The sequence below is a fragment of the Lichenostomus cassidix genome, chromosome 9 (assembly GCF_008360975.1).
Source record: "Lichenostomus cassidix isolate B80296 chromosome 9, HeHo_3.0, whole genome shotgun sequence".
In the NCBI taxonomy this organism is placed as follows: Eukaryota; Metazoa; Chordata; class Aves; order Passeriformes; family Meliphagidae; genus Lichenostomus; species Lichenostomus cassidix.
In genome coordinates, this window is record NC_139490.1 from 16,953,345 (window position 1) to 16,966,926 (window position 13,582).

Here is a 13,582-nt window from a genome sequence, read left to right on the forward strand (position 1 = left end):
GTAAGGTAACTGCCCAGTGAAACAAAGATAGCCTGTAACATCTCAGGATACTGAAGTGATTCATAAGAACAGTGCCAGTTACTTCAGAGGTTTTAAATAAGGACGTTCCACATGGCACAGATTTTTAAACACATCTGTATGGGGTTGTTTTATTGCCTGTGCCAAATTGCAAATTTGTACAGCAAGAAATGGGCTTATCCTGGGGCTCTGATTTAGAGAGATTTAGAGGTACTGTCTCTGTCCATAATCATAAACAAAACTTGAGACCAGCAAGCAACACAGTGTAAAGGTAAGGTTTTAGGCCAGTTTTTTTTCACTCCTTGTGTAACTGATTAAAATAGTTCCACTGATTATTGAAAAACAATACAGGGAACAAAATCTAGCTTGAAATGGACAGCACAGAATAGATAGAGATGTATTGGGCACATATTTGACACTTTTCCAAATTCCCTTTGGAGAATGAAATGCCTGTGCTCTAGTCCTGCTTGGTCCATATGTGCAAATCATGGTTATTTGAGCTCCTTCTGTTCTGCCAACACCTAAGTGCCCTGAGATTTGACCTTAGGGTCAGAGTGGTTTTGCCTCTCCAGCAACACCTGTGCAGAAAGTACAGATGCTAGAAAATATGGGTGAAATTGTGATGTTCCCCTGGCCTCTGCACTGTGCTTTGGTGTAATCTGAGCTAGGTAATAAATGGAGAAGAGCTGTTTAGAGCAGCCTTAAGGAAGAGAGAGTTGAGTGCCTGAATCTGAGGATTTCAACATTCATTTGACACTCAATGCTTTTCAGTTTCTTTAAAGTTACTAATGGAACCTTTTTGTTTTCTTATTACCACTAAACATACAAAATTAAAGTTTTAAAGGCAGAATTCTGAAATGCTACCCATTGCTTTAAAATGCACAGAATTAACTTTTTGGCTTAGAAAAGCTTTCTGGTTTTTCTCCTTGTTTTATGGTGTAGGCATCCATAATCAAATATAGATGGAAAAGAGTACAATCAATCCTCAAACTTGTATGTGCTCCATAATAAAAAAAAATTGCATAAAATTTGAGACTTCAACCAGTTCCATACCATTAATAAAATATGAATATCAGTGTATGATTAGGAGGTAAACAAATAAAATTTTTAAAAAGAAAAAATATGGATAAAGACAAATTTGGTCATATGTTTTCAGGTAATTTCATAAAATTATTTAGTTCCCTTGAACTGAAAACTAGAGGCATTCTGATTATTATATTGGAATGTATTCTTAATTTCAAGTTTTAATCAGGAATAGGTATGTTTTCTGCAATATTTTAGTGATCCTGTGCTTTTGGATGACCATTTGAGATGACTATTCCAGAAATCAGGACAACAATCACAGGAGGTGATGGGATTTAATCATGGGATTTGGTTCCATAGTAAAGTCTTAGGCTAAAAAGAATAAAGAAGGGCTTAGGAAATACTGACAGTGGATTATATATCAGAGTCTTCAAAGGAGAGGTGTGAAGTAGAAGGTGTAATTATCTTCACTCCTAATGTAACATTTAAGAGTCCCTTATTTAAGGAAGAAACCCCTTGTTTTGCAGTACCTTTTGAGAGTCTCCATACTTTGCAAATGGAATTTACCTGAGCACAAACTGTTTGAAAAGGGAAAATAATATCCCTATTTTATAAAAATGAAACAGCTTGACAGGTTCACAGAAAATCTTACAAAGAATCTGTGCATGGCTACTGCTCCCCTGTCTGCCCTGCTGTCCTCCATGACAAAACTGAAATAGCAGTCAGGCAGCCCTTCAAGAGAGTCAGCTTGTGACATGAGCTGCTTTTTTCTACATTAGTGATTCTCAGAGATTTCAGCTAATTCTTGATTAATTTCATTTATTATTTATTATGAATTTAATTCTTTAAGCTAAATGTTCATGCCATTTGTTCTTTTGAAGTAATTATCATCTTAGCAAAGCTGGGAAGTCAGCCTGTTTGTGTTCAACATGAATGTGTGCATAATAAATGCATGCTGACTCTTGCTTCATTCACTAATTGACAGTTGTCTTGTAAAAAATAAAAAACCTGGAGGAGTTGCACTCTCTTCTTTTTACTGCCCTTATTTAATTAAATGAAAGGTGTGGTAAAGTGTAGAAAATTTTAATTCCACAGTAAATCATAGTAATAGCTTCTCATTTAGTAAGGTTTAGCTGTGAAATTAGAGGTGTAATAGTTATCCCCATAACTAAGAACATAAATAAACATTTGCTTTTATAATAATAATTACACAATAAACAACTTTAAAAGTAGATTTAGACTGTGAACCTCAATTCACAAGACAAGAGGAAGAAAATCAGGGACTAATTCCAAGTTAGACATATAGAATTGAACTTCAGCATCTATCTCTGGTGATCAGCTTAAATTTGATATAATTTAAAGACTGAAATATATACAGATGTTTAGTGCCCATATTGAACTTGGCATTATTAATACCTGGCTTATTTTAAGAAACTGTAGCTTGATTGCTCTTAATGGTAATCCTGGCCTTTCAGCTGCCTGTCTTGGCAGCCTTTGCATTGGTCACAAATGTCAATAATTGTCTATTTACTCATAGATAACTACAGGAAATGTGCCAATTTGACCAGGCCTCCAGATATCATTTCTGACATACTGGGAGGTATCAGACAATTCTTAGGCCACTTAACTGGCATTCAAAAATAGATACTTTATAGGTGCTATTGCATCCTTTTAGTTATATTTATAGTCACTCAAATTACAATTTAGGTAGATAATCACATCTGCTTGAAAACATCCATTCTCAATAAGCATATCAGATGGTAATTCACTCTATGCCACTCCTTTTAATTTCACATTTGCCAACTCCCCACATTGTTTTTTGTCACCGAGGATCAACTTAGATCATCCACCTTGGAAAACTGGCACCACATTAACATTTTTCTACTACTGCTGAATTCCCATATTGTTACTGTAAGTTAACAGCAGCAGGCAGGATCTCTTGAGCAGATTTTTCTGTAGCATCAGGGGAGCTTAGTTACACGAAGAACTACAGTTCTAACAACTCAAAATTGCATTAAACTATCTAATAAAGTGGGTGTGGCTGCTCACCTAATGTTCCTTTAATTGTCTATTAGCTCTACTCTCTTTCATTTCTCTAATACAAGTCTTCAGATTTATAGGAACTAAATCCCTATAAATTTATGCCAAGCTTATTTCTGTTCTATCAAGTGTCTACCCACTCTGGTGTTAATGCCTCAAATTTGATTTTAATTGCATTAATACCCAATGAGGTATCCAGGAAAGACATGAAACAGGGGAGTTGCTTATATTATTGATGTAGCCAAAGTGGGAGTCTATGGTATTTGGAGTCTCTCCAGATAAACCTGGTTTATCAAAATTTAACAGCACACTCTGGCAATGGATATCTCAGAGGTGTCCTGCTGTTGCAAGTGGTACAGGTAGGCCAAGCAGCAGAGTTTGTGGCAAAAGCCATAGTCTGATTTTAGAAATGTCTCATTTCAGTAGCTTTGTGTTATACTGTTGATTTCTAGTATGAAAAAGACTCTCAGAAGTGAATTTCAGAAGGGTTTTTTCCATTCCTGTGGTCATTTCAGCTCTTCTCTGAAACTTCTTGAATGTTCCTTCCCAATACCCTTCAGCCATCAACCCTTATCCCCCTAAAGGTGTGTGAGTTGAAGTACATTATTTTAGCACAGCATGGGATAATAAAAGGTTTGACAGGCTTAGACTTCTTTGTCTTTTAAACTTTCATCACCAAATTATATTTGACACACTTCTTTTCCCCACATGTGAAATAAAAGAAATTCAATTAGAGAACAAAGAAAGTATTAGTTTCTCAAATCCAGAAGATTATTTTAGAAGAGAAACTCCTTTGAATTGACTCATTTAGAAGTAGTGTGTCCTGTTAGTGGGAGGGAGAAGAAATCTATGGTAACTGCAAAAACACTGTGAGGAAAGGTGTCAAGTGAATTTGAAAAGAGACAAGGTATCTTCTAGTGTCAAGCTGTCTTCTAGTGTCTCTTTTAGCAAGTATTAACTATTAAAGATTACAATATTTTTCTTCCCATTGCATTTTATTCTGACAGGTTGGGGATGCTCCAAGGAGTAGTAGCATTTCTCCTGACAGTTAAGAGTTTTCATTTTCTATCAGTTTTTGCCAACTCCCAGAATATCTAAATCATTTGTGTTCCTTGAGCTCAAGGTGTCAATGTCTTCTCCCTGACAACTCTTTGCTCTTCTGCTGTTGATTTACTGGAGAGGCCTTTTCAGAGTTTAATTCCCTTTTTTTTGCACCCCCACAAAGGCAACTATCTTTTTTAATCACAAGTCTTAACAGATAAAAGTCTTCCTTGCATCAAAAACTTTAAATGTCTGGCACAGCTCTGCATTGTAAAATTATAGATTTAGGTAATTTCCAACTTTTTACATTTTTAAATAGAAAATTATTTCTTAATCATAAAATATATTTTCAATATTGCAAAGCCTTCTTTATAAAAGAAATGATTCATCCTAGGCAGTAGCAGAAGTAGCAGCAATAGCACAGCTCCTGTCTCAGAGAGCAGGAGCAGTGATGTAAGCACTGAGGGGCAGGGGGCAAGTCTGGCTTCTCTGAAGAAATGCTGCACTTGCCCATCCCCAAACCTTCCTCCTTCAATTCCTTTTTCACCTGCAAACCCTTTCTTTTTTTTTTATTATTTCTGCAGTGACATTTTAAACATGATATTGGGTCAAACATTTAAATCAACATGAATTCAGGCACCAAAGATTTCTGTTGCCCACGGTGGAGGAACTGACTTTATCTTTGTTGTGCATATGTTTGAAAAGAGCAGATTCACAAAGAAGTGCTGAGCTCACAGTCAGCCAGCTCAGGCATTTGTGTTCCTGCTGGAGCCACTGTGTGCTGCAGCCACGAGGCATTGCTTTGCAACATAAGCCTTAGCTGCTAAAACTAAGTGATTAACAGTTCCAGTGGCTGCTGAGATGCATTGTTTAATGATGTATTACCCCATGCCAGTTTGTCAAGTCATTTTCTGAAAGGCATGAAATGGGGGAGCTGTGAAAGCAGAACATCAGGTGCCTGTTGGTTATCTCAGTCAAGTCTGGGAGGGGAGGGCAGCTTGGTCTAGGACATGGAGTGATTAAACAACATGCAAACCAAATGTGACACACTAAAGTAGACTTGCAGGCTGCCTTAGTGCTGGTTCTCGTTATTCTCTAGTGCTTGTATGAAAGCAAAGCCTAAAAAGCCAAAACCTGCTGCCTCACTGTGCACACATAGAGTGTGTTATACCCCCTGCCAGAAAGCATATGTTTATTGTTTCCTAGTTTCTGACAGATTCTGTTGTCTGCAAGGATGAATCATTCCTTTAGATATCCAGAGAGTGATAAAAACACTCATGGAACACAAATTTTTTAATATTCAAAGCTTTTTGTTCTCTAACTCAAGTGAAATAGCTAGACATCTTAAAAAAAAAGTGAGTTTTATTTGGGATTAGGAATTCCTCAGTTTTACAGACAAAATAGCTGTGACATATTATCAGGCTAGGTTTGTGACTTTTAGACAAAGTATAACATTTCAGATAAATCTGTATAAATCAGATAAACTGGCCTAACAGCAAAGATTAGCTGTGTAATGGCAACTGTGCAATGCAACTGAACTCCAGTGGAGTGTTGCTGTTTCCCACAACTGCCCCACAAAGGCAAATATTTTTAGCTTTATACACAAATACTGATTTCTAGAAAAATACATGCAATTTGATAGATTTCTTTCTAGGTTTCCTACTTTTTCTGCACACAGTATGTAATAAGAGAAACCCAGCACTGAATAAGGGAAATGCTGTCACCCAGATCAGTGACCCAAAATGTCTGCATTCCTTAGCCTCAGCATCCACCCAAATATTACCTTCCATTAGGAAAGGCAGGAACACAGTGATTTTACCCAGGTAATTTTAAGTGTCTGTGGCTGCTGTAATCCTGAGGATAATGCAGGTGAATAAAGAGGTGCCTCAAACTTACTGCATTCTTGAACCATTTTTCTGACATCCAGCAATTCCAAACACCCTCTGTTAAAGCTCCTGTGACACTCCACAGCAAGAATGAAAAACAAATCCAGTTTATGGAGGGTATAAGAGGGTTCTTATGAGATAGGAGAGTTATTTTTCCTAACACCCTCCCTGAGATACGAATTAATAAAAATTCAGCCATTGACTTAGTTGTAATAGGAGAAGATGATTAACTGACTGACCACTGCAAATTTGTGGATCATTCTCCGTGTTCCCAGCCTTATTGTCTGCACAAGGACTCTAATATTGAACTCTATTTTTGGAAATCCAGTGTGGCAGTCCAGGTAAATAATTGATTGTCACTTTACCCTCTTCTGCTATGCCCTGTATGAGGAGGCTTTTGGAAAAACAGAGGAGGAGATAAGAATGAAAGATGCCCTTTAGACAAGGACATATTCATTTACATCATACAGATACTGGTTTTGTGGTTTTTGTCAAGTGTTAATTATTTTCTTGAGAGGGGTAATTAAGGCACATGCCTTAAATTTAATTGTACTCATTTGAATATCCTGATGTGTCACTACAGTTAGGTGGGATCTGGGGAATGGCAGTTGCTCAGGCACAGGTTTAGTCAGGATTTACAAATCAAGAGACTAAAGTAAATCAACATCCCACTGATGGCAAAGTATGGTTTTTCTGTGCTTGAGAATATAAGGGAGAAGAACTGCTGACAGTGTGCAACTTTTGAGAACCATTTGTCTCTCAGTATGTTCCAAAAATCATGCAAGATTTGAGATGTGTGTGATTTTAAGAATTAGCTGAATGTAAATCATTCCTTGACAAGATCTGGTTTTGAGGTGGTTGTTGCTTTGCATAAGGCTCTGGTAGCCTTACTGTGCTGATCCTAAAACAAACATCTAACCTCACAAAACTTAATTCCATCCAGTGCAGCACAGACAAAATACTTCCCCAGGTGAGTTGGGATGAGGTAGTGAAAGGGCAGCTGGAGTCACTAAAGGGAGGAGAATTAAGATGAAAGACCACTGAGGCCAGATAAGCTCTGCTCTGTTACCTTCTTAAGCTTCAGCTTCCACTGTTCCTTCAAATTACAGGAACAAACAAGTGGGTTTGAAGTCTTAGTGCAACTGCAGGCCTATAATACAACTTTAATCTATTTCTTTTTGAAAGGAAGGGAGAGTAAGGTAGAGAAAAGAAACTGTGCAAGGTGTTTGACAACAAAGAGTGCAGGGAGCTCAGAGCTCTTTGAGGGTCAATTAGCCAGAAAATGTGCTAAAGACTACATGCTCTATTGGATTATTGGCCAAAGAATTACCCCAAAGCAATCAAAGTGGCCCTGTTGCCTGAATGCAGAAACGCAATTACGGATTTTGAGGACATGCTACAGAAGCTTTAATTAAAGGTATTATTTCTACATCAGTGAACATTAGAAATTAAATTCTTACTTGCAGCCACGAGAAGTAGCTTTTGTCTTTCCCTTGCATGTAGTGTGTCAGCATAAGACAGGGCAGGCTTTGGCATCTCTTCTTTAGGTGCACATATTGGATTTCACCCCACCCCTCCTCCCAACCACCACTTACACACCTGACATATTAAGAGGTGGATTTCCACGACTAGACCTTCAGGCTTCCTCTAGCATTGTCTGGGTCTCTGTCAGCAAGGACAATACAATCTCTGACTAGATTTCAAGGTGAAGTTTATGAAGTACTATTGGCGTGCAGAGCAGAAAGGATTTACTATGTTAAGAGTGATAAATCTGTTATCTTTAAAATAGAAGGTACAGCAAACTACAGTATTTAAATGAATTTTGACTCTCAGTGTTGTTGATGGTACAACCAGACAGACCTACAAGAGCATTATTTTTCAGGATAACTGCAGCAGCAGCAAGCACAGTCCCTTCCTAACACACCTGCTCAGAGTGGGGCCTCAAGGTGTGCTTTCTGACTGCCTAAATAGTGAGAGCTTCTTCAGGAACACCATGCTCTTCACAACCAGATTATTCTTGTTGATACTGCATAGACAGGCAGGACAAACCACAGTGAACTCCTGCTCAAAAACTGAAAGTCACAGCTGTCAGTGATTCTGGAAGGCTCCTTTTGGCATCAGGGTTTTATCAAAGCTTCTGCTCTGATTTATACAAATGAGGTAACAGTGTGTGCACTTTTTGCTGATTTCCTGTGTGTGCAAGGAGCTTAAGCACATGTCTTTCATACAGCCCTGACTCTCACTCTGAAGTTTTTACTTTACTCTAAGAATTAAAGTCATATAACACTGTGCAGTTCATAACACAAGCTTTGCTAGAAATCTGAACCACTGCTGCTCTTCACTTGACAATAAAAGAAACAAATTAGGATAAAAAGAGTCCTTACCTTCATTTCCTGGTTATTTTGATGACTCCCCTGGTTTGCTGCCCCACTCCACAGGTTGCCCAGCTCCTCCTGCAGCCTCTGTTTTGCCCCAGCATAGCAGGTTCCTCTTGCTCAGGTCTCCTTTTGTGCTTGTGGTTGGTCCCTCACGCAAAGCTCTCCCCCAGCTGCAAGTGCTTATTTCTCTTTTCCCCCTTTCTGCTGAGGTTTTGTCCCTTCTTTATGTGCTTCCCTTTCAATGTGTGAACTTTTTGAGCCAGAATTTACATTTGCTCCAAATCCTGGTTCCCTGGCAGAGGCACATGGACCAACACCACCCAGTCCCATGCATGAGCCAGTCCCCTTACCACCTGTGTGGTCAAAGCAAGAGTCACTAAGATGAGGAAGGCTTTAGATCCCCCCTGTGAGATGCAGTCTGGAGGCCCTTTTGGCAGGCAGGAATATACTTTGAAGCATTCTGTAGAGCAGCCAATTACCATAATAATAGTTCCATTATTAACCAGAGTTCATAAACTCTCTGTAAACCTGTTTCTCAGCTCATGTTTCTTTGGTGCAAGAGCCATGTGTTGGCTGGACAGATGGGGGCTCTAAAGTTTTTAACAGGTTCTTTCATTTTTATTTGCTTATTGTCTGATCTTTCCCAGCCACAGAATTATGCCCTGCAACTGCCATGTCTGCAAAGCATGGGACACACTGGTGACTGCCCTGTGGAGCAGCCAACATTTCAGGGTCAGCTTAACTAGAAATTGAGAGGTGGTTTGAAGGTCCTGTTTCCTGCACTTTGGGAACCTAAATGTTCCCCTTAGATATTAATTATACATTTCCCTCTTTGCTGCAGGGAAGTGCCAAGAAAAGTATTATCATAGTCCAGCATCAGTTGCTGCATGAGATGGAAAATACTGCTCAGTGTCTAACCCATAGCCTGGAGCAGCACACTCAGAGCACACTGGGACTGGCAGACCAACAACTGGTGATGCCTGGATAGCAGAGCATTTGTTGTGTATGAAAACAGCACTGTTTCACACAATGGGAAGTGGCACAGATCTGGGAAACTGCCCTTGACAGATTGGCTGAGTACAGTATTATTTTAGACCCCATCAGATGTGCACAACAAGTTTAAAAACTGAAGTCCCATGACATAGCTGGGTCTAGATGTGCAAGAAGATAAATAACTTTCCCAGGACTACACAGAAGGAAGTTCAGAAGAACAGATAAGTCAGACTCACAGCTTTTTAACTGACCCTATTGTCAAAGCTCTTTTTCCCTGTAGATTTACAGTGGGGTTCCACACAACATTATGAGCTTCTGCTTGGTTCTTCCTATTGTGCCAATTTTAGCTTACAGTCAAGTGTCTAAAAGAATGTCCCTGTGTGCTGCTCACATCTTGGGTACAATACCAGCTTTATATACAAATAGGAAAGCCTTTACCTCTAAGTAAAAGGCAGCTTTATTTTTAGGTTATGTTTTCACCCACAATCTGCAGAGTGATCTGTATGTGTGACATTTGACTCTTTTCTAAATTTGTTCCATCTTGTTTTGAATAGAGCAGCTTGGCAGTGGCAAGTGTCTCTTTGGCTGGAGTCACGTGCCAGTAGCATCCAGGGTGAGGTAATTTCACTGTTGTATATCCAGCGTAAGTAGTTGGTTTGTGCTTGTAGCTGAGATTGGAACTGGAGCATTTTAAAGATACTGCTTCTGAAAATTTTTAAAACAGCCTTTAAGTAATGTTACTGTGGTCATTTACTAGTGTGGGCAGATTTCACAAGGTAGTCAAAATTTAAGTGGACATTGAAGTTAATTTGCTCTTGCAGCAACTTGGGCAAGAAAAAAGACCTAATTGCTGTTCTTGTAGCTGCAAGTTACAACTACAGACCTCATAGGAGACACTTCTTAAATGAATTATTTCCACTGGGGAGCTAACAGAGAATATATCTCTGGGCTTGACCACTAGTGATCAGAGTATCAGGAAAATGTTCCTGAGGTTTGAGGTTCATTTGGACCCTTGTTGCCTTTTTAAGTAGCCCCTTGTACACACAGTAAAATGTCCTGGGCTGATCCTGAACCTTAAGCAGCATTTGGAGCAACCAGAGAGTGAGTTGCTGTCAGGAAATTCTTGTGATCCTTTTGCAGAGGACACTGAAGGCAGCAGGATTAAGAACAGGGTGGAGGAGCTTTCTGAGGATTCAGAATCTGTAGGATTGAGTGGCCTTATTTTATCCTGTCCCCTTTACCCCTTTGATATCCCAGCATTGCCTGCAGAACTACTCACTGGACATCCCACACACTGCCTTGCTTCCACACACTCCTTAGGAAAGAGGTGCTTGCAGAAGGAGCAACTTGCTGTTTGGGTTGGGTTTGTCTTTAGAAGGGCTATCAGGTGAAAATGCCACTCACCTCAGGACAGAGGCCAAAAAAATGCAAGTGTAGCTGCTACAGACAAGCTTGAACATATTGCTGATATAGCCACCACACACAGGGAAGTTCCCAGGTAGGAAAGGCTTTCCATGAAAAGGTCTGCACAGCTCCTCCAAGTTCTTCATGGTAAACTTAACTTCTTTTAAAAAAAAACAAACCTCCATATAACATTTAAAAACTGGGACTTGGTTTGAGGTAAAAGGAAGATGATCTTTGGCTTCCTTTGAGTGTTCATTGTTTCACAGTTTTATGGTGTATAGGAAACTGCTTAAAGAGTTCTTCTGCAGATGAGGAATGCAGGTTGTTTTTAATTATGTGACAGGCAATCAAGGGTGACATGCCTACTTGCCCTTTAGATGACAGCAAGCTTTATTTCTTTAAACAGAGCAAGGTGGGAGACATTCAGATGTTAAATAGCCTAAAGGCTGCAAAAGTTCTTCATTTCAGTAGCCCTCTGACTCAACTGTGCTAATTTCTATTGCAGGAGGAACTTAGTCAAAACAATTGGAGTGTGAAAAATGCCCACGCTTTGGGCTTTACATTTTATTTTTAACTCAGTGTTTTCTCCTTCTCTATCAATCATGACAACTCTTAATGCAAGAAAGTGAGAGCCCCTTCTTAGCATCTCAGCACAGAGAACAGTTTAATACTGAGAGCTTTGTTCTGCACGTTAAATGCCTATTGACTCCTCTGCCCAAAGAAATATTGATTTTTCTCTCACTTTCTATACAGGCACTGCTTTCTTCCCCGGTCGCTGTGCTGAGGTCTTTGCCAAAGGTCAAAGCATTGGGAAACTTGGAGTCCTACACCCTGATGTTATCACCAAGTTTGAGCTCACCATGCCATGCTCTGCCCTAGAGATCAATATTGAGCCCTTCGTGTGATGATGTGACTTTTATCCTCCGACAGCCGTCCGCTGTCACAGGCAGCACCCTCTCCTCTTTTGTCTGCCTCCCAGGGACATCCGCTTATGCTTTTATGTTCCAATAAACCAGAAAAACAGATCCTGTCTCCCTGAGTAAATGTGTTCTTTACAGTGCAATCTGGCTGGCTTCTGCAGGGAAAGAATGTGGGACCTCGGACTAGGCTGTGCCCTCAGTGTTTTCAAAGGGCAGAGGGGAAGAAATAAGTTGGGTCAAAGCCCAGTGTTTTACAAGAGAAATGTAATGGCAGAGCACATGATTAGTTTTCAAAATCAGAAATGTTCCACAGACACAGCTTCATACTGTAACTGATTATGGCTGCATAACAGGAATCTCATTCTTTTCTTATTGCATGAAATAAGATAATTGATTAGAGCAAATGTTGAGTGAATGTGAGCAGAACTAAGGACTTGAGCTTTTATTCTGTACGGTTGTCATGTGCTCATCAATGGCTGGGGGAGGAAAATAAACTTGTTTCATGAAAACCAGAGCTATTTTGTAAGCAAGATGTGTGTAATATCTGCTGCCCCACTCCAGACATAACTGTTGGTCCTTTATCATTCTAAATTCAGAAAGAGGAGGGGGTGGACTTAAATTTTTGTCATTGTTGATGTCAGCCTAGTGGTTTTTGAAGCTCCAAACCAAATGGGGAAGTTCATTTAAGAGCATATGCCAGTGGTCTTTTGCATAAGGAGCAGAAAACTATCAAAGCCTTTGTCTGCCTGAGGTTGGCATGTTTGTCTGCAGGAGAGAGCGTGGGCCTTCTGCACTCCCAGCCCCACCAGGGCTTTCTGGACCCCAGCTGTGCAGCAGGACCACGCAGCTTTTGGGCAGGGTTACTTTCCTGGCTGTTTTGCCCCTGCCATTACATAAGAAACTCTCATGGGTCAGGCTTTTCCTTCTAGGTGGCTTTCTGGCAGCAGTTGTGTCACAGCCTGGTGCTTTGTTCCTCTGCTGTGTGTGAAACTGAGAAGCTCCATCCAGCACGGCCCAATCCTTCCTTTTGCAGGAATGTCACCAAGTGGGTGGTCAGCTCAGTACGTAGAACAGCTCTTGACTGGCTGCCTTGTGAGCTGGCTGTCCCTCCTTTGCAATATTATAACCATTGCTAATGCTGCAGGCCAACAACAGCCAGGATTTGTGTTGGGGCTGTATGCTGTGGCTCCTTTCTGTTGAGAGAGCCAGATAGACCCTGATCCCTGGAGAGGGCTGTCCAAGGGTGGACACTGGGAGTTGCTGGTGAAGAGTGTCACAGTGACTGCCCCACTGAGCAGAGAGATGTGCAGGGTGAGGTAAGCTTGCAGTTTTACGAGCTGCACAGACCCCTATCACTGGGCCCACGAGGGCTTCTCAATGGCAGCCCCATCAATAATCTCAACAGGTGGGAAGGCAACAGGCAAGGCTTTTTGGTGCAAGTGATAATCCAGTATGAAAAATGCACTACAGTTACCCATCTGGAAACCCTACGGTTCCCCTCCGATGGAAGTGTAGATTTTAATTATCTCTGCATGACAGACGTGAAATGAGAATATAGCTATTGCCATACGTTGCACGACTGACTCCAGTGCCCACGGAGAGTGAGAAAACTGCAGCTCACATTTTAAACCTCCCAAGGGATCAGGCAGCTTGGCGTTTGCAGGATCTCTCTCTCCACGATGCCTACACAACTGCAGGCAGGCAGGCAGGCTCGCAGTGTGGGAAGCAATGTGTAACGCAGATGGAAAGCATTAACCCCCCCTGTTTATTGGTGTGTCATGCACGGGGATTAGGACGACAATAAGGCAGATTTGCATTGCAGCAGAGTGCAGGCATATTTGCGTGCACTAAGTATATTTTTCTACACAAGATTTTCTGA

The 13,582-nt window shown here is 40.5% G+C and overlaps 1 protein-coding gene across 1 annotated transcript in view; it reads left to right on the plus strand.

Annotated features, from left to right (window-relative positions):
• FARSB (phenylalanyl-tRNA synthetase subunit beta) overlaps positions 1 to 11,808 on the plus strand; it is a 35,593-nt gene extending 23,785 nt beyond the window's left edge. The window contains exon 17 of the mRNA XM_085069660.1: positions 11,537 to 11,808. Within this exon, the coding sequence (XP_084925786.1) occupies positions 11,537 to 11,688 (152 nt within the window). The 3' untranslated portion in view covers positions 11,689 to 11,808. The remainder of the gene's footprint in view (positions 1 to 11,536) is intronic.
• The last annotated feature ends 1,774 nt before the right edge of the window (positions 11,809 to 13,582 follow it).